This window comes from Entelurus aequoreus, linkage group LG17 (genome assembly GCF_033978785.1).
Source record: "Entelurus aequoreus isolate RoL-2023_Sb linkage group LG17, RoL_Eaeq_v1.1, whole genome shotgun sequence".
Lineage (NCBI taxonomy): Eukaryota > Metazoa > Chordata > Actinopteri > Syngnathiformes > Syngnathidae > Entelurus > Entelurus aequoreus.
In genome coordinates this window covers 22531229-22553495 of record NC_084747.1, presented here as the reverse complement: position 1 = coordinate 22553495, position 22267 = coordinate 22531229, and the positions used below count along the sequence as shown (strand labels likewise).

The window sequence follows — 22267 nt, the reverse complement described above, 5'->3', positions numbered from 1 at the left end:
ATAAAGAAAGCGTTTTATTTGGCTCCACCCCCTACTTTGTTATTCTTCCCCTTCTGCTTCCTGCCAGACCACAGGAAGTGACCTCTGGCTTGGTCCGTCATGGTCCACGGCGGTAGCCATGGTCCTCCAGGCGTCTCCCCTCAGCTCCTCGGGGTCATCGTACTCGGAGGGCGGGCCCACGCATCTTTGCGGCTCGTCGTAAATGTGGTCCTGGTTCTCGTAGGCCGTGGTCAGGACCTCGCTGTCAAGGAGACGCTCGGCGCTCAGAGTGTCCTTCTTGGAGACGGCGTGGAACGGGAGAGAGTAGTCTTTGGGGAGGTGCGGCGGGCTTGTGTCCCACGTGACCTGCGAGTAGGTCTGCTCCAGGGACCACGACTCGGGGGCGCAGAGGTTAGGGTTCAGCGGGGAGCCGCACATCACGTGGACCCTTTTCTTAGGGACTAGGGTCAACTTGTCAACTCCAAGCAGATCCACATCCACCTGAGAGACCACACAACAGTCCATCAAACCTCAGTCTGCATAGTGTGATGTCATCATAGTGTGATGTCATTATAATGTAATGTCATCATAGTGTGATGTCATCGTAGTGTGATGTCATCATAATGTAAAGTCATCATAGTGTGATGTCATCGTGGTGTGATGTCATCACAGTGTGATATCATCAAAGTGTGATGACATCAAAGTGTGATGTCATTATAGTATGATGTCATCACAGTGTGATGTCATCATAGTGTGATGTCATTATAATGTAATGTCATCATAGTGTGATGTCATCAAAGTGTGAAGTCATTGTAGTGTGATGTCATCACAGTGTGATATCATCAAAGTGTGATGTCATCAAAGTGTGATGTCATTATAGTATGATGTCATTATAATGTGTTGTCATCACAGTGTGATGTCATCATAGTGTGATGTCGTCATAGTGTGATGATGTCATGGTGTGATGTCATCACAGAGTGATGTCATCAAAGTGTGATGTCATCAAAGTGTGATCTCATAGTGTGATGTCATCACAGTGGGATGTCATAGTGGGATGTCATCAAAGTGTGATGTCATCATAGTGTGATGTCATCACAGTGTGATATCATCAAAGTGTGATGTCATCACGGTGTGATGTCATTATAGTATGATGTCATTATGTGTTGTCATCATAGTGTGATGTCATCAAAGTGTGATGTCGTCATAGTGTGATGTCCTCATAGTGTAATGACGTCATCGTGTGATGTCATCATAGTGTGATGTCATCACAGTGTGATGTCATCATAGTGTGATGACATCATAGTGTGATGTCATCATAGTGGGATGACATTATATTGTGTTGTCATCATTGTGTGATGTCATCATAGTGTGTGGTATCGTCATAGTGTTATGTCATCTCAGTGTGATATAGAATAGAGTACTAAGTACTTTATTGATCCCTGGGGGAAATATCATATCATCACAGTGTGGTGTCATCATAGTGTGGTGTCATCATAGTATGATATCATCATAGTGTGATGTCATCATTCTATGTCGTCATCCTAGTGTGATGTCATCATTCTATGATGTCACCCTAGTGTGATGTCATCATTCTATGATGTCATCCTAGTGTGATGTCATCATTCTATGTCATCCTAGTGAGATTTCATCATTCTGTCATCCTAGTGTGATGTCATCATTCTATGATATCATCATAGTGTGATGTCATCATTCTATGATATCATCATAGTGTGATGTCATCATTCTATGATATCATCACAGTGTGATGTCATCATCCTATGATATCATCCTAGTGTGATGTCATCATTCAATATCATCCTAGTGTGATGTCATCATTCTATGATATCATCATAGTGTGATGTCATCATTCTATGGTATCATCATAGTGTGATGTCATCATTCTATGATATCATCCTAGTGTGATGTCATCATTCTATGGTATCATCATAGTGTGATGTCATCATTCTATGATATCATCCTAGTGTGATGTCATCATTCTATGGTATCATCATAGTGTGATGTCATCATTCTATGATATCATCCTAGTGTGATGTCATCATTCAATATCATCCTAGTGTGATGTCATCATTCTATGATATCATCATAGTGTGATGTCATCATTCTATGGTATCATCATAGTGTGATGTCATCATTCTATGATATCATCCTAGTGTGATGTCATCATTCTATGGTATCATCATAGTGTGATGTCATCATTCTATGATATCATCCTAGTGTGATGTCATCATTCTATGGTATCATCATAGCGTGATGTCATCATTCTATGATATCATCATAGTGTGATGTCATCATTCAATGATATCATCATAGTGTGATGTCATCATTCTATGATATCATCCTAGTGTGATGTCATCATTCAATGATATCATCATAGTGTGATGTCATCATTCTATGATATCATCATAGTGTGATGTCATCATTCTATGGTATCATCATAGTGTGATGTCATCATTCTATGATATCATCATAGTGTGATGTCATCATTCTATGGTATCATCATAGTGTGATGTCATCATTCTGTGATATCATCCTGGTGTGATGTCATCATTCAATGATATCATCATAGTGTGATGTCATCATTCTATGATATCATCATAGTGTGATGTCATCATTCTATGGTATCATCCTAGTGTGATGTCATCATTCAATGATATCATCCTAGTGTGATGTCATCATTCTATGATATCATCATAGTGTGATGTCATCATTCTATGGTATCATCATAGTGTGATGTCATCATTCTATGGTATCATCATAGTGTGATGTCATCATTCTATGATATCATCCTAGTGTGATGTCATCATTCAATGATGTCCAGACAGAGGGATAGGACAGGTGTTTAGGTCATGTGATGTGTGAGCTGAACTGACCTGAGCAGAAGAGGATTGTGGGTCATCACGGTAGGAAGGAGGCGGGGCTTTAGGTAAAGGGGGCAGGACGGGGGCAGCAGAAAGTTCCAGGTTGACGGGCCCTCCTCTGGACGTGTGACGGACACGCTGCAGGCTAATGGCGGCCTCCACCGCCTGGAACAGGAAGTTACCCTCCTTGGTGTCGAACTCAAAACTCCCCTCCCCCGAATCACACCTGCGACCCGCCTCGAAGGTGAAGGTGTTCTGAGGAGAAGCCACGCCCACGGAAGAAGCTGGTGTCAGTGTGTGTGCCACCTTGTGGTGTAAGTGTGTGTGCCACCTTGTAGTGTAAGTGTGTGTGCCACCTTGTGGTGTAAGTGTGTGTGCCACCTTGTAGTGTCAGTGTGTGTGCCACCTTGTGGTGTCAGTGTGTGTGCCACCTTGTGGTGTAAGTGTGTGTGCCACCTTGTAGTGTAAGTGTGTGTGCCACCTTGTGGTGTAAGTGTGTGTGCCACCTTGTAGTGTCAGTGTGTGTGCCACCTTGTGGTGTCAGTGTGTGTGCCACCTTGTGGTGTAAGTGTGTGTGCCACCTTGTAGTGTCAGTGTGTGTGCCACCTTGTAGTGTCAGTGTGTGTGCCACCTTGTGGTGTAAGTGTGTGTGCCACCTTGTAGTGTCAGTGTGTGTGCCACCTTGTGGTGTCAGTGTGTGTGCCACCTTGTGGTGTAAGTGTGTGTGCCACCTTGTAGTGTCAGTGTGTGTGCCACCTTGTAGTGTCAGTGTGTGTGCCACCTTGTGGTGTAAGTGTGTGTGCCACCTTGTAGTGTCAGTGTGTGTGCCACCTTGTGGTGTAAGTGTGTGTGCCACCTTGTAGTGTCAGTGTGTGTGCCACCTTGTAGTGTCAGTGTGTGTGCCACCTTGTGGTGTAAGTGTGTGTGCCACCTTGTAGTGTCAGTGTGTGTGCCACCTTGTGGTGTAAGTGTGTGTCAGTGTGTGTGCCACCTTGTCCCGCCTGGTGTCAGTGTGTGTGCCACCTTGTGGTGTAAGTGTGTGTGCCACCTTGTCCCGCCCGAAGCGGCGCAGGAATCTGTAGGGCCAGCTGAGGGTGACAACTCCTCCAGTGTCCAGCAGGTGGAGTGCCTCTGAGCTGGCACGCAGGACAACATCTCCCTTCAGGCGACAACGCTCTGCTGACTCTGTCCTCCTCACACACACACGGAAGTCCCTCACTACACACACACACACACACACACACACACACACACACACACACACACACACACACACACACACACACACACACACACACACACACACACACACACACACACACACACACACACACACACACACACACATACATAAGCATCACTTCCTGTCTCATTTCCTGTCATGCTGGGTGTGTCACACACATGTTTGTGTGCTGCTGCTGTACAAAATGTTGTCCTCCATGCCTTCTTCTTCTACTTTCTGTTTGCTGCCACGCCTCCTGCTGATAGGCTCCGCCCAGCTATCCTGCCCCCCCCACACACACACACACATGTTGTCATGACGAGAGTGGCAGCAATGAATAAGAAAGTAATAATAAGATGCGTACAGGAAATGCCGCCTGGCACAGCTGTGTGGTCCACTGCTGCGCTGCGTGAGCGGCAAACAGGAAGCTCTTGTGCGTGGTCTCCAGCAGGAAGCACGCCGTGTCTTTGGGACACGCCTCCGCCTCCGCCTCCACCTCCACCTCCACCACTCGGATGCAGTCGGACAGTCGGATCACCTGCAGGGAGTCAGCATGTCATGGCCGCCTGTCGCTATGACGACGACTCACAAAGAGAGGACACCTTCTTGTGGTCCTGATGTCGGCGTCCTCCTCGCTCACCGCCATCTTTACACTCGCACACTTCTAGTCTGGGAATAGACCGACAACTTTCTCCAAACAACACACACCACACACTCTTCCACTTCTTCTTCAGGCACACACAATTATGACACACAATTATGACACAATATAATGATACACAATTATGACACACAATAATAATACACAATAATGACGCACAATAATGACACACAATAATGACACACAATAATGACGCACAATAATGACACACAATAATGACACACAATAATGATACACAATAATGACACAATAATGACACACAATAATGACACAGAATAATGACACACAATGATACACAATAATGACACATTATTGTATAGCGGTATAGCTCGGTTGGTAGAGCGGCCGTGCCAGCAACTTGAGGGTTGCAGGTTCGATCCCCGCTTCCGCCATCCTAGTCCCTGCCGTTGTGTCCTTGGGCAAGACACTTTACCCACCTGCTCCCAGTGCCACCCACACTTGTTTAAATGTAACTTAGATATTGGGTTTCACTATGTAAAGCGCTTTGAGTCACTAGAGAAAAAGCGCTATATAAATATAATTCACTTCACTTCACACACAATAATGACACAATAATGATAAACAATAATGACACACAATAATGATACACAATGACACACAATAATGATACACAATGACACACAATAATGACACACAATAATGACACACAATAATGATACACAATGACACACAATAATGATACACAATGACACACAATAATGATACACAATAATGACACACAATGATACACAATAATGACACACAATAATGACACACAATGATAAACAATAATGACACACAATAATGATACACAATGACACACAATAATGATACACAATGACACACAATAATGACACACAATAATGATACACAATAATGACACACAATAATGACACACAATAATGATACACAATGACACACAACAATGACAAACAATAATGATACACAATAATGACACACAATAATGATACACAATAATGACACAATGATACAAAAAGACATACAATGATACACAAAGACACAAAATATGATACACAATGACACACAATAATGATACACAATAATGACACACAATAATGACACACAATAATGATACACAATGACACACAATAATGATACACAATGACACACAATAATGATACACAATAATGACACACAATAATGATACACAATAATGACACACAATGATACAAAAAGACATACAATGATACACAAAGACACACAATATGATACACAATGACACACAATAATGATAAACAATGATACACAAATACACACAATAATGATACACAAAGAAAGACAATGACACACAATAAAGATAAAGAATGATACACAAAGAAAAACACAATAATGATACATAAAGACACACAATGACACACAATAATAATACACAAAGACACAATAATGACACACAATAATGACAAAATAATGACACACAAAGACGCACAATAATGTATCAATGAATGTAGTTAAAGACATGATTATAAAGTGTGATGTAGATAAAAGACATGATTATAAAGTTTGATGTAGATTAAAGACATGATTATAAAGTGTCATGTAGATAAAAGACATGATTATAAAGTGTCATGTAGATAAAAGACATAATTATAAAGTGTCATGTAGATAAAAGACATGATTATAAAGTGTGATGTAGATAAAAGACATGATTATAAAGTGTCATGTAGATAAAAGACATGATTATAAAGTGTCATGTAGATAAAAGACATGATTATAAAGTGTCATGTAGATAAAGTACATGATTATAAAGTGTGATGTAGATAAAAGACATGATATAAAGTGTCATGTAGATAAAGTACATGATTATAAAGTGTCATGTAGATAAAAGACATGATTATAAAGTGTGATGTAGATAAAAGACATGATTATAAAGTGTCATGTAGATAAAGTACATGATTATAAAGTGTCATGTAGATAAAAGACATGATTATAAAGTGTCATGTAGATAAAAGACATGATTATAAAGTGTCATGTAGATAAAAGACATGATTATAAAGTGTCATGTAGATAAAAGACATGATTATAAAGTGTCATGTAGATAAAAGACATGATTATAAAGTGTGATGTAGATAAAAGACATGATTATAAAGGTCATGTAGATAAAAGACATGATTATAAAGTGTCATGTAGATAAAGTACATGATTATAAAGTGTCATGTAGATAAAAGACATGATTATAAAGTGTCATGTAGATAAAAGACATGATTATAAAGTGTCATGTAGATAAAAGACATGATTATAAAGTGTCATGTAGATAAAAGACATGATTATAAAGTGTCATGTAGATAAAAGACATGATTATAAAGTGTCATGTAGATAAAGTACATGATTATAAAGTGTCATGTAGATAAAAGACATGATTATAAAGTGTCATGTAGATAAAGTACATGATTATAAAGTGTCATGTAGATAAAAGACATAATTATAAAGTGTGATGTAGATAAAAGACATGATTATAAAGTGTCATGTAGATAAAGTACATGATTATAAAGTGTCATGTAGATAAAAGACATGATTATAAAGTGTGATGTAGATAAGACATGATTATAAAGTGTCATGTAGATAAAAGACATGATTATAAAGTGTGATGTAGATAAAAGACATGATTATAAAGTGTGATGTAGATAAGACATGATTATAAAGTGTCATGTAGATAAAAGACATGATTATAAAGTGTCATGTAGATAAAGTACATGATTATAAAGTGTGATGTAGATAAAAGACATGATTATAAAGTGTCATGTAGATAAAGTACATGATTATAAAGTGTGATGTAGATAAAAGACATGATTATAAAGTGTGATGTAGATAAAAGACATGATTATAAAGTGTGATGTAGATAAAAGACATGATTATAAAGTGTCATGTAGATAAAGTACATGATTATAAAGTGTCATGTAGACAAAAGACATGATTATAAAGTGTCATGTAGATAAAATACATGATTATAAAGTGTGATGTAGATAAAAGACATGATTATAAAGTGTCATGTAGATAAAAGACATGATTATAAAGTGTCATGTAGATAAAAGACATGATTATAAAGTGTCATGTAGATAAAGTACATGATTATAAAGTGTGATGTAGATAAAAGTACATGATTATAAAGTGTGATGTAGATAAAAGACATGATTATAAAGTGTCATGTAGATAAAATACATGATTATAAAGTGTCATGTCGATAAAGTACATGATTATAAAGTGTGATGTAGATAAAAGACATGATTATAAAGTGTGATGTAGATAAAAGACAAGATTATAAAGTGTCATGTAGATAAAGTACATGATTATAAAGTGTGATGTAGATAAAGTACATGATTATAAAGTGTCATGTAGATAAAGTACATGATTATAAAGTGTGATGTAGATAAAGTACATGATTATAAAGTGTGATGTAGATAAAGTACATGATTATAAAGTGTGATGTAGATAAAAGACATGATTATAAAGTGTCATGTAGATAAAAGACATGATTATAAAGTGTCATGTAGATAAAAGACATGATTATAAAGTGTCATGTAGATAAAAGACATGATTATAAAGTGTCATGTAGATAAAAGACATGATTATAAAGTGTCATGTAGATAAAATACATGATTATAAAGTGTCATGTAGATAAAGTACATGATTATAAAGTGTGATGTAGATAAAGTACATGATTATAAAGTGTGATGTAGATAAAGTACATGATTATAAAGTGTGATGTAGATAAAAGACATGATTATAAAGTGTCATGTAGATAAAAGACATGATTATAAAGTGTCATGTAGATAAAATACATGATTATAAAGTATAAGTACATGAATTGTATAATAGAGTATAATGACTAGTACAAATAATAAATATATAAATATAGAGTATAGATATATAAACACCAGAGTATATAAGAATGTAGAGTACAATTAGAAGAATATAGAGTATAGATATAATAGTATATATGAGTATAGATATAAGAGTATATGAGTAGATATAATAGTATATATGAGTATAGATATGAGTATATGAGTATAGATATAAGAGTATATATGAGTATAGATATAAGAGTATATATGAGTATAGATATAAGAGTATATATGAGTATAGATATAAGAGTATAGATATAAGAGTATATAAGAGTATAGATGAAGAGAAGTAGAAGAGGTGTACCTTCCCAAAGGTGTGTTGTTGTTGCAGGTAAAGACGTCCTTCTTTCTTCACGTCTTCTTCCATTGTCATCTTCGTGCTGGCGCCCAACTTCCTGTTCTTCTATCTTCACCACTCTCACTTCCTGCGTGACGTCATCCCCACTTCCTGTGTGAGCCACAAGCACTACAACAACTAGACAACACAAGCCCCGCCTCCTGAAAGACGACCAATCAGGTGTTTCCTGGTCTCTTTATTGACTTTTCAAAGACGTGACCTTTGGCTGCGCGGGTCAAAGTTCAATCTTGGCAGGAAGTGACCTCAGTAGAAGTCGTAGTCGGCGGCGTGGATCAGCTGTTGGAGGACCGACACGTGATTGGCCAGGTAGGACGCCAGCTCCTCTGACGGACGACACGGCAGCCATCACAGGAGGTCATGTGACCAGCACACCTGACGGCGTCTCACCTGCACGCAGCACACCCAGCACGGCGGACGCGGAGGCGGAGCCCAGGCTGTTGCGGGCGATGCAGCGGTAGGTTCCCGAGTCTTGTGGCCCCGCCCCTTCAATCTGCAGCCAACTGGAGAGCTCGAACCTCAGAGGACCGCCCCTGGACTAGAACACAGACAGGAAGTGAAGGCTTGACGCTCCGCCCACTCCACGCCTGGCTCAAGAGCACCTGGACAGAGATGTGGGGGTCGTCCCCCGGCAGGACCACGTCATCCCGCCCGTCCTTACGCCACTCGATGGACGCCATTGGGAAGGCGAAGACCTCGCACAGGAAGTGTAGACAACTTCCTGTTCCGTTAACTTGACTCTGAGGACCCACCTTGATGACAGGAACTGTTGGGGGAGGGGCAGGGGGCGGGGTTACTCACTGTCAGGTGACCTCAATAACACTCACCTGGCCTACAATAATGATACACAAATACACACAATAATGATACACAATTACACACAATAATGAAACACAAATACACACTATAATGATATACAAATACACACAATAATGATACACGAATACACACAATAATGATACACAAAGACACACAATAATGATACACAAATACACACAATAATGATACACAATTACACACAATAATGATACACAAATACACAATAATGATACACAAATACACACAATAATGATACACAAATACACACAATAATGATACACAAATACACACAATAATGATACACAAATACACACAATAATAATACACGAATACACACAATAATAATACACGAATACACACAATAATGACACACAAATACACACAATAATGACACAAATACACACAATAATAATACACAAATACACACAATAATGTTACACAAATACACACTATAATGATACACAAATACACACAATAATAATACACCAATACACACAACATTTACCCAAATACACACATTAATGACACAAATACACACATTAATGATACACAAATACACACAATAATGAAACACAAATACACGTATTAATGACACAAAAATACACACATTAATGATACACAAATACACACAATAATGATACACAAATACACAATGATACACAAAGACGCACAATAATAATACACGAATACACACAATAATGATACACAAATACCTGTGACGTGCAGTCAGGGGAGGCAGGTGTACAATACACACATTAATGACACAAATACACACAATAATGACACAAATACACACAATAATGAAACACAAATACACATATTAATGACACAAAAATACACACATTAATGATACACAAATACACACAATAATGATACACAAATACACAATGACACACAAAGACGCACAATAATAATACACGAATACACACAATAATGATAGACAAATACCTGTGACGTGCAGTCAGGGGAGGCAGGTGTACAATACACACATTAATGACACAAATACACACAATAATGAAACACAAATACACACATTAATGACACAAAAATACACACATTAATGATACACAAATACACACAATAATGATACACAAACACACAATAATGATACACAAAGACACACAATAATAATACACACAATAATGATACACAAATACCAGTGACGTGCAGTCAGGGGAGGCAGGTGTACAATACACACATTAATGACACAAATACACACAATAATGATACACAAATACACACATTAATGATACACAAAGATACACAATAATGATACACAAAGACACACAATAATGATACACAAAGACACACAATAATGATACACAAATACACACAATAATGATACACAAAGACACACAATAATGATACACAAAGATACACAATAATGATACACAAAGACACACAATAATGATACACAAAGACACACAATAATGATACACAAATACACACAACAATGATACACCAATACATACAATAATGATACACAAATACACACAATAATGATACACAAATACACACAATAATGATACACAAATACACACAATAATGATACACAAAGGCACACACAGACACACAATAATGACACAATAATGTATCAATGAATGTAGATAAAAGACATGATTATAAAGTGTGATGTAGATAAAAGACATGATTATAAAGTGTGATGTAGATAAAAGACATGATTATAAAGTGTCATGTAGATAAGACATGATTATAAAGTGTCATGTAGATAAAAGACATGATTATAAAGTGTGATGTAGATAAAGTACATGATTATAAAGTGTCATGTAGATAAGACATGATTATAAAGTGTCATGTAGATAAAGTACATGATTATAAAGTGTCATGTAGATAAAGTACATGATTATAAAGTGTCATGTAGATAAAAGACATGATTATAAAGTGTCATGTAGATAAAGTACATGATTATAAAGTGTCATGTAGATAAGACATGATTATAAAGTGTCATGTAGATAAAGTACATGATTATAAAGTGTCATGTAGATAAAATACATGATTATAAAGTGTCATGTAGATAAAGTACATGATTATAAAGTGTCATGTAGATAAAAGACATGATTATAAAGTGTCATGTAGATAAAGTACATGATTATAAAGTGTCATGTAGATAAAAGACATGATTATAAAGTGTGATGTTATTGATGAGCACGCTGTGGAGTAAACTTGAAGTCAGCCAACATGCTTGGTCTGCATCATTTATGATTAGACAAGACAACATATATGTACAAACCCCGTTTCCATATGAGTTGGGAAATGGTGTTAGATGTAAATATAAACGGAATACAATGATTTGCAAATCCTTTTCAAGCCATATTCAGTTGAATATGCTACAAAGACAACATATTTCATGTTCAAACTCATAAACTTTTTTTGTTGTTGTTGCAAATAATAATTAACTTAGAATTTCATGGCTGCAACACGTGCCAAAGTAGTTGGGAAAGGGCATGTTCACCACTGTGTTACATGGCCTTTCCTTTGAACAACACTCAGTAAAGGTTTGGGAAGTGAGGAGACACATTTTTGAAGTGGAATTCTTTCCCATTCTTGCTTGATGTACAGCTTAAGTTGTTCAACAGTCCGGGGGTCTCCCTTCTCACATTGCAGGTGCCACACATTTTCAATGTCTGGACTACAGGCAGGCCAGTCTAGTACCTGCACTCTTTTACTATGAAGCCACGTTGATGTAACACGTGGCTTGGCATTGTCTTGCTGAAATAAGCAGGGGCGTCCATGGTAACGTTGCTTGGATGGCAACATATGTTGCTCCAAAAGCTGTATGTACCTTTCAGCATTAATGATATTGTGCCAGAATATAACCTGTTGTGTACAATGTCCAGTAGTGTGTAAGTGTGATATTGTGCCAGAATATAACCTGTTGTGTACAATGTCCAGTAGTGTGTAAGTGTGATATTGTGCCAGAATATAACCTGTTGTGTACAATGTCCAGTAGTGTGTAAGTGTGATATTGTGCCAGAATATAACCTGTTGTGTACAATGTCCAGTAGTGTGTAAGTGTGATATTGTGCCAGAATATAACCTGTTGTGTACAATGTCCAGTAGTGTGTAAGTGTGATATTGTGCCAGAATATAACCTGTTGTGTACAATGTCCAGTAGTGTGTAAGTGTGATATTGTGCCAGAATATAACCTGTTGTGTACAATGTCCAGTAGTGTGTAAGTGTGATATTGTGCCAGAATATAACCTGTTGTGTACAATGTCCAGTAGTGTGTAAATGTGATATTGTGCCAGAATATAACCTGTTGTGTACAATGTCCAGTAGTGTGTAAGTGTGATATTGTGCCAGAATATAACCTGTTGTGTACAATGTCCAGTAGTGTGTAAATGTGATATTGTGCCAGAATATAACCTGTTGTGTTCAATGTCCAGTAGTGTGTAAATGTGATATTGTGCCAGAATACAACCTGTTGTGTACAATGTCCAGTAGTGTGTAAATGTGATATTGTGCCAGAATACAACCTGTTGTGTACAATGTCCAGTAGTGTGTAAATGTGATATTGTGCCAGAATATAACCTGTTGTGTACAATGTCCAGTAGTGTGTAAATGTGATATTGTGCCAGAATATAACCTGTTGTGTTCAATGTCCAGTAGTGTGTAAATGTGATATTGTGCCAGAATACAACCTGTTGTGTACAATGTCCAGTAGTGTGTAAATGTGATATTGTGCCAGAAAATAACCTGTTGTGTACAATGTCCAGTAGTGTGTAAATGTGATAATGTGCCAGAAAATAACCTGTTGTGAACAATGTCCAGTAGTGTGTAAATGTGATATTGTGCCAGAATATAACCTGTTGTGTACAATGTCCAGTAGTGTGTAAATGTGATATTGTGCCAGAATATAACCTGTTGTGTACAATGTCCAGTAGTGTGTAAATGTGATATTGTGCCAGAATATAACCTGTTGTGTACAATGTCCAGTAGTGTGTAAATGTGATATTGTGCCAGAATATAACCTGTTGTGTACAATGTCCAGTAGCGTGTAAATGTGATATTGTGCCAGAATATAACCTGTTGTGTACAATGTCCAGTAGTGTGTAAATGTGATATTGTGCCAGAATATAACCTGTTGTGTACAATGTCCAGTAGCGTGTAAATGTGATATTGTGCCAGAATATAACCTGTTGTGTACAATGTCCAGTAGCGTGTAAATGTGATATTGTGCCAGAATATAACCTGTTGTGTACAATGCCCAGTAGCGTGTAAATGTGATATTGTGCCAGAATATAACCTGTTGTGTACAATGTCCAGTAGTGTTTCTGCAGCAATGGTCATGTGGTGACGTCATGATGCTATTTTGAGAGCTCATCAGTGACGTCATCACTGAAGGCCTAGCTGGGAAACGCACGGCCCGCCACTGGTAGATGTGTGATCTGACGTGGCTTGTGCAGCCCTTTGAGACACTTGTGATTTCGGGCTATATAAATAAACTTTGATTGATTGATAAAAGGTGGCGTACCTGTCTCACAGGGCCCCGCCCCTTTGGTGTGCAGTTGCGGCGTGGAGAAGGCGACCTCCCGGAAGTGACACTTATTTGCATACGTCACTCCGTCACTTCCGCATACAGGTTCGCGCTCCTCGCACACGCACACCTGCTCTTCCTCCTCCTCCTCCTCTCCCGCGGGATGAGGATCCAATTGGCACCGAAGTCCGGTCCCGCACAGGCCGAAGTACACGTTCCGGTCCCCGGGGTCGCAGGCCTGACCCTCCAGGTTGCCGCACTCGTCGCAGCAGCCGCACGGGTCCGGCACCAGCCCGGCTCGGCAGCCGCGGGTCTCCGGGCACATGTCCGCCTGGCACGGCCCGCAGCCCGCCGCCACGTCGGTCCCGTTGGTCGGCAGGCCGGGCAGCGGGTCGCCGAGAGCCCGGCACTGGTGCAGGTTCGGATAGAGAGCCAAGACCAGCAGGGCCAGCAGAGACATGGTCCAGGAGAACTTGAACGTCGAGGACCAAGTGAGTCAAAGAAGACGAAGAGTCTTTGCAGCTCGCCACGTTCTGACCGGAAACTCGCCAACGTTCAAACAGCTGAGCCGCTCGCGCTGCCGCCGATCGATTGTGTCAAACTGCGAACAACACGCCCACTTCCGGTTCAGACCATTCAAATAAAAGCCCAGGCGGAAGTGCGCTTTGCAAGAATAAAAGAAACGGACCAGTTTAGCAAAGTATCTCGTCACGTGACGACGACGCCCCGCCCCCCGCGGGCAGCTGCTCCCCTCATTAGGCCAGAACACCTGGGAAAGTCCTCACTTGGGAGGAGGAATGTGGTCCTGGTGCAGGCCTGAAGACCTCCTGCTGGCTTGAGTGCTGCTGCTCCACAAATAGAAGGTTTGTGGGGACGCCACCACAGGCCTGCATTTCCGGAACGTTTTCACTTTCCGCTGCCAACTTCCAAGAAACTTTATTTGCAGAGACAGAAAACTTTCCTTAAATAACTCAAGTGACAGAAAATAAAAGCAACAGTGGCGATGCATTCAGGAACACAGTTCACGTCGGAAAAATGAACGCACTGAAGCTAAAAAAACAAAGCTTCTCATTGGACGCCCACATTTCCGGGGGGGGGCGGGGCTAGGCCGGCCCAGTGGCGGTGACTCCTGAGCAGTGATTGGCCGGAGGTCCCGCCTGGTCCTGAGACAAGGTGACGGACACCTGGAGGACGCCAACAAGCAATCAGAGCCGCCACTTTTTAACACCTTCAAAATGGCTGCCGGTACTCACCTTAACTCTCCGACTTCTGTTCACCGCCTTTATGACCTCCTCTTCATCCTGCTCTTCCTCGTCCTCGCTGGCCGCACGGGACGGCGTTGCCGCGGCGACGGGCTGCACGGCCGCCAGAACGGCCGGGAGGGTGAAGCAAGACAGGAAGCGGGCCCTCAGCATCCGGTAGGCGGGGTTGCCGCCGAAGCGCTCCTTCACCAGCTGACGTATATCCAGCATTAGCTCCGCCTCCTCGTCAGCGTTCACAGAGGAATCAGTGGCTCCTGGCAGCTGTGGGGGCGTGGCCTGTGGGGTCGTCAGTGATTTGGACCGCCTTTGGGCGTGCGGCGCTCTTTTCAACAGCTTTCTGGCCGTCTTGGTTAGCGCGGCTTTGGCACGCAGGAGCACACTGAGCGTGCTCAGATTGCTGACAAAGGGTGGCAGGTAAGGAAGAGCCACGCCCAGTTCAGGAACTGCCACGCCACCCTGTCCGCTCAGCCAATCATAAACCTCCGCCTTGGACTCCGGGAAGATCAGAGACGGGTCAAGGTTCTGTACCTGGGTCCCGGCTGGTAGGCCAACGTTTTGAGCCGGGGGACAGGTTAGGGGGGAGGAGCCACCTGACGGTCTGGGAGAGGTTAAGGGGGAGGAGCTACCTGGCAGTCTAGGACATATTAAGGGGAAGGCGCCACCTTGCGGCCTGGGGGAGATTAAAGGGGAGGAGCTACCTGGCGGTCTGGGAGGGTTTAAGGGGGACGAGCTACCTGGCAGTCTAGGACATATTAAGGGGAAGGCGCCACCTTGCGGCATGGGGGAGATTAAAGGGGAGGAGCTACCTGGCGGTCTGGGAGAGTTTAAGAGGGAGGAGCTACCTGGCGGTCTGGGAGCGTTAAAGAGGGAGGAGTTACCTGGTGGTCTGGGACGGATTAAGGGGAAGGAGCCACCTTGCGGCCTGGGACGGATCAAGGGGAAGGATCCACTTGGGGGTCTGGGGGAGATTAACGGGGAGGAGCCACCGGCTGGTTGTAAAATTAGGCCTGGGGGGCGGGGCCATATAGGTACTGGCTGAGGGCCACTTGGCCCAATCAAAACTAGATTTGGAGGTGGAGCTTGCCCCAGCTGGACCTGATCACTTGGAGTCCATGAGGATAATACCTTAACCTTTGTGGGGGGTGGCATGGCGCCGCCCTTCCTCTTCCTCCCATTGGCCAACGCCTGCGAACGACACGACAAGTCAACAGAGGTCAACAGAAGAGGCGGGACAAAAAGGCCGGAAAGCTCACCCGTGATTGGATAGCTTTCTGACTTAACTTCCGGACTCGCTTCCCTTCCTGGATGACTGCCGTGGAAGCTCCACCCACACACTCCGTGTCCCGCCCTTGCTTACCTGTGGACGCTGCTTTGGGGGCGGGCTGACGACGCTTCACAATGCAGGCATGGTCGTGATTGACGGACAGTTCAAGTGCTGTTTGGTTGGGAGGAGCCTGCATTGTGGCCGTCGGGGGCGGAGCTACAGGCGGTGTCGCCAAGGAGGGGCAGGCCTGGTGGGAAGGAGGGTGTGGCGGGGAGATGAGCTGAATGGAAAAAGGGATGCTTGGAGAAGAGGAGGGCAGGGCCACGGAGGCTACCAGGTGCATGGAAGGAAACGTGGGGTGAGTGGGCGGAGCCTGTTGCAGTAGAACCATCGGTGGCGGCTTCACATCTGGAGGTGGTTGTTGGGCAGCCCAAAGCAGCTGCAGCTTACCCGCCACCGTCTTCGGGTTGCGAGACCCCATAGGCGGCTGAGGGGGCGGAGCCACCGGCACCAAATTGTCCTTTCGCCGCTTGATGACGTCCCTGCAGCCCGCGGTGTCCACGTTCATGGCGTGGAGGAGCAGCAGGAAGACAGGGGTGGAGCTCACCCTGGTCTCCGTGCGGCACTCTCTGAGGGCGTCGGCCAGCGTGGTTACGGGTTCGCCCGGGAGCAGCACATTCCCGATCCACGGCGAGACCGCCGCCTGCAGCTGGTAGTCCAGGCTCGTGTCCGTCACGCGGCGAAGCTTCTTGAACCTCAGCGCCATCTTAGACAGTCGACTCCGCAGCTGCTCGAGTGACATCATCAGCATCGCGTCGTTGCTCTGTCGCTCCTCCACCCGCAGCTCTCGGGGGGGCGGGCCCACCACCACGGAGCGTCCAAACCTGCCCACAATGGTGGAGCGGACTGGCGTGCGATGGTGGGAGGAGTCAGACGAGGACTGCAGCGTCACCACCAGCAAGCCGGAAAGAAGATGATTCTTTTCTTGAGGAATCCATGCATGCATTGGAAGTATGGAGAAGTTGACCTGCTGCTGCTTCTTCTCGCTGACTTTCACGGTGTCCTTCAACTTGACCTTGGTATCATCACCATCATCACTGTCCATGTACTCCACCTCCTCCTCCTCCTCTTCCTCCTCCTCCTCCTCCTCGCTCGTCTCCGCCAGCTTGATGTTCAACAGGCGCTTCCTGATCCTCTGGTTCACCTTCGTCCTTTTGGAACGCTTTGACGGATTCTGCTTCCTCTCCTGGAAAGTCAACATGACGAAGATGAGTTGTTGTATGATGAAGAGGAGTCGTGTTACGTGATGAAGAGGAGTCGTGTTACGTGATGAAGAGGAGACGTGTTACGTGATGAAGAGGAGTCGTGTTACGTGATGAAGAGGAGTCGTGTTACGTGATGAAGAGGAGACGTGTTACGTGATGAAGAGGAGACGTGTTACGTGATGAAGAGGAGTCGTGTTACGTGATGAAGAGGAGTCGTGTTACGTGAAGAAGAGTCGTGTTACGTGATGAAAAGGAGTCGTGTTACGTGATGAAAAGGAGTCGTGTTACGTGATGAAGAGGAGTCGTGTTACGTGATGAAAAGGAGTCGTGTTAGATGATGAAGATGAGTCGTGTTACGTGATGAAGAGGAGTCGTGTTACGTGATGAAGAGGAGTCGTGTTACGTGAAGAGGAGTCGTGTTACGTGATGAAAAGGAGTCGTGTTACATGATGAAAAGGAGTCGTGTTACGTGATGAAGAGGAGACGTGTTACGTGATGAAGAGGAGTCGTGTTACGTGATGAAGAGGAGTCGTGTTACATGACGAAGATGAGTTGTTGTATGATGAAGAGGAGTCGTGTTACATGATGAAGAGGAGTCGTGTTACATGATGAAGAGGAGTTGTTGTATGATGAAGAGTAGTCGTGTTACGTGATGAAGAGGAGTCATGTTACATGATGAAGATGAGTCATGTTACATGATGAAGAGGAGTCGTGTTATATGATGAAGAGGAGTCATGTTACCTGATGAAGATGAGTCGTGTTACATGATGAAGATGAGTCATGTTATATGATGAAGATGAGTCTTAGTTGTGTTACCTTACGAAGATGAGTTGTGTTACATGATGAAGATGAGTTGTGTTACGTGAAGATGAGTCTTAATTGTGTTACACGATGAAGATGAGTCGTGTTACTTGATTAAGATGAGTTGTGTTACGTGAAGATGAGTCTTAATTGTGTTACACGATGAAGATGAGTCGTGTTACTTGATTAAGATGAGTTGTGTTACGTGAAGATGAGTCTTAATTGTGTTACACGATGAAGATGAGTCGTGTTACTTGATTAAGATGAGTTGTGTATCAAGATGAGTCCTGTTACATGAATGAGTTTTGTCACAAGGTGAAGATGAGTTGTGTTACACAATGAGGAGCTGTGTTACAATAAGATGAGTCATGTTATATGATTAAGATGAGTCGTGTTACATGCTGAGTTGTTACATAAAGATGAGCAATTTTATACGATTAAGTTGAGTCGTGTTACACGATGAGTTGTGTTACATAAAGAAGATGAGTCATGTTATACGATTAAGATGAGTTCTGTTACACAATGAGTTGTGTTACATAAAGATGAGTCATGTTATACGATTAAAATGAGTCGTGTTACATGATGAGTTGTGTTACATGATGAGTTGTGTTAAATAAAGATGAGTCATGTATACGATTAAGATGAGTCGTGTTACACGAAATGAGTCATGTTACATGATGAGCCGTGTTACACGATGATGAAATTAGTCATGTTATACGATTAAAAAGAGTCGTGTTACATGATGACTTGTGTTACATAAAGAAGATGAGTCATATTATACGATTAAGATGTCTTTTTACATGAGTCGTGTTACACGAAATAAGTCGTGTTACATGATGAGTCGTGTTACATGATGACTCGTTACATAAAGAAGATGAGTCATATTATACGATTAAGATGTCTTTTTACATGAGTCGTGTTACATGAGTCGTGTTACATGATGACTTGTTACATAAAGAAGATGAGTCATGTTACATAAAGAAGATGAGTCGTGTTACATAAAGAAGATGAGTCGTGTTACATAAAGAAGATGAGTCGTGTTACATAAAGAAGATGAGTCGTGTTACATAAAGAAGATGAGTCATGTTACATAAAGAAGATGAGTCGTGTTACATAAAGAAGATGAGTCGTGTTACATAAAGAAGATGAGTCGTGTTACATAAAGAAGATGAGTCGTGTTACATAAAGAAGATGAGTCATGTTACATAAAGAAGATGAGTCGTGTTACATAAAGAAGATGAGTCGTGTTACATAAAGAAGATGAGTCGTGTTACATAAAGAAGATGAGTCGTGTTACATAAAGAAGATGAGTCATGTTACATAAAGAAGATGAGTCATGTTACATAAAGAAGATGAGTCGTGTTACATAAAGAAGATGAGTCGTGTTACATAAAGAAGATGAGTCGTGTTACATAAAGAAGATGAGTCATGTTACATAAAGAAGATGAGTCGTGTTACATAAAGAAGATGAGTCGTGTTACATAAAGAAGATGAGTCGTGTTACATAAAGAAGATGAGTCGTGTTACATAAAGAAGATGAGTCGTGTTACATGATGAAGATGTAACATCAAGATGATAGCTGACAGTTACGTAGAGTGCTTTGAGGAGACACAAACAAAGATGGTGAGTACTTGTAAATGAGGTGCTCTCATGTGTCTCATCGTCTTCTTCCACTCTCTCAGACACTGAGCGTCGTTCCTGTTGGGAATCTCTGTAGCGATCTTCGCCCAGCGACCTGACACACCATCACACAAGCATCGTCACACAAGCATCATCACACAAGCATCGTCACACAAGCATCGTCACACAAGCATCGTCACACAAGCATCATCACACAAGCATCGTCACACAAGCACCGTCACACAAGCATCGTCACACAAGCATCGTCACACAAGCATCATCACACAAGCACCGTCACACAAGCATCGTCACACAAGCATCGTCACACAAGCATCGTCACACAAGCACCGTCACACAAGCATCGTCACACAAGCATCGTCACACAAGCATCGTCACACAAGCATCGTCACACAAGCATCGTCACACAAGCATCGTCACACAAGCATCGTCACACAAGCATCGTCACACAAGCATCGTCACACAAGCATCGTCACACAAGCATCGTCACACAAGCACCGTCACACAAGCACCATCACACAACTATCGTCACACAAGCATCGTCACACAAGCATCGTCACACAAGCACCGTCACACAAGCATCGTCACACAAGCATCGTCACACAAGCATCATCACACAAGCATCGTCACACAAGCACCGTCACACAAGCATCGTCACACAAGCATCGTCACACAAGCATCGTCACACAAGCACCGTCACACAAGCATCGTCACACAAGCATCGTCACACAAGCATCGTCACACAAGCATCGTCACACAAGCATCGTCACACAAGCATCGTCACACAAGCATCGTCACACAAGCATCGTCACACAAGCATCGTCACACAAGCACCATCACACAAGCATCATCACACAAGCATCGTCACACAAGCATCGTCACACAAGCATCGTCACACAAGCATCGTCACACAAGCATCGTCACACAAGCATCATCACACAAGCACCGTCACACAAGCATCGTCACACAAGCATCGTCACACAAGCATCATCACACAAGCATCATCACACAAGCATCATCACACAAGCATCATCACACAAGCATCGTCACACAAGCATCGTCACACAAGCATCGTCACACAAGCATCGTCACACAAGCATCATCACACAAGCATCATCACACAATCATCGTCACACAAGCATCGTCACACAAGCATCGTCACACAAGCATCGTCACACAAGCATCATCACACAAGCATCGTCACACAAGCATCGTCACACAAGCATCGTCACACAAGCATCGTCACACAAGCATCATCACACAAGCATCGTCACACAAGCATCGTCACACAAGCATCGTCACACAAGCACCGTCACACAAGCACCGTCACACAAGCATCGTCACACAAGCATCATCACACAAGCATCGTCACACAAGCATCGTCACACAAGCATCGTCACACAAGCATCATCACACAAGCATCGTCACACAAGCATCATCACACAACTATCGTCACACAAGCATCGTCACACAAGCATCGTCACACAACTATCGTCACACAAGCATCATCACACAAGCATCGTCACACAAGCATCGTCACACAAGCATCGTCACACAAGCATCGTCACACAAGCATCGTCACACAAGCACCGTCACACAAGCATCATCACACAAGCATCATCACACAAGCGTACAGGAAGTGTTGGCCAGTGTGATGGTGCAGGATGTGGACTCACCAACTCCATGTTTGTCCACCAGCTTCATCAGGAGCTCCTGCTCGTCGTCATCAAATGCACCTCTCTTGGTTCCCTCCTTCAAACAGT

General features: G+C 42.4%; 3 protein-coding genes across 7 annotated transcripts in view; all 3 read right to left on the bottom strand.

Annotated features, from left to right (window-relative positions):
- Positions 1-17: 17 nt before the first annotated feature.
- dok2 (docking protein 2) lies at positions 18-9044 on the bottom strand. 3 transcript variants are annotated; one of them, XM_062025251.1, is made up of 7 exons: positions 8906-9044; positions 4683-4805; positions 4445-4618; positions 4260-4362; positions 3907-4076; positions 2871-3113; positions 18-480 (listed from the first exon to the last, which is right to left on the bottom strand). In XM_062025251.1, exons 1-7 carry the CDS (start codon positions 8972-8974, stop codon positions 40-42), a joined length of 1323 nt encoding a protein of 440 aa, XP_061881235.1. In that variant the 5' UTR covers positions 8975-9044; the 3' UTR covers positions 18-39. The 3 variants fall into 3 exon arrangements, with proteins under 3 accessions (XP_061881235.1, XP_061881234.1, XP_061881233.1); XM_062025250.1 differs by having other exon boundaries at positions 4683-4808; positions 8906-8995; XM_062025249.1 differs by lacking the exon at positions 8906-9044 and having other exon boundaries at positions 4683-5124.
- LOC133632682 (kazal-type serine protease inhibitor domain-containing protein 1-like) lies at positions 9041-14934 on the bottom strand. 2 transcript variants are annotated; one of them, XM_062025254.1, is made up of 4 exons: positions 14272-14934; positions 9559-9722; positions 9347-9494; positions 9041-9235 (listed from the first exon to the last, which is right to left on the bottom strand). In XM_062025254.1, the coding sequence occupies exons 1-4, from the start codon at positions 14732-14734 to the stop codon at positions 9174-9176; spliced, it is 837 nt and encodes a 278-aa protein (XP_061881238.1). In that variant the 5' UTR covers positions 14735-14934; the 3' UTR covers positions 9041-9173. The 2 variants fall into 2 exon arrangements, with proteins under 2 accessions (XP_061881238.1, XP_061881237.1); XM_062025253.1 differs by having other exon boundaries at positions 9074-9282; positions 14272-14932.
- A 260-nt stretch (positions 14935-15194) lies between these two features.
- The window catches only part of snapc4 (small nuclear RNA activating complex, polypeptide 4), an 18477-nt gene continuing 11404 nt past the window's right edge, over positions 15195-22267 (bottom strand). For both annotated transcript variants that reach the window (XM_062025246.1, XM_062025247.1), the window contains 5 exons: positions 22181-22267; positions 20498-20601; positions 16790-18046; positions 15528-16721; positions 15195-15458 (listed from right to left, as the gene is read on the bottom strand). The exon at positions 22181-22267 is cut by the window's right edge and continues 8 nt beyond it. In XM_062025246.1, the coding sequence (XP_061881230.1) occupies positions 15378-15458; positions 15528-16721; positions 16790-18046; positions 20498-20601; positions 22181-22267 (2723 nt within the window). In that variant the 3' untranslated portion in view covers positions 15195-15377. The remainder of the gene's footprint in view (positions 15459-15527; positions 16722-16789; positions 18047-20497; positions 20602-22180) is intronic.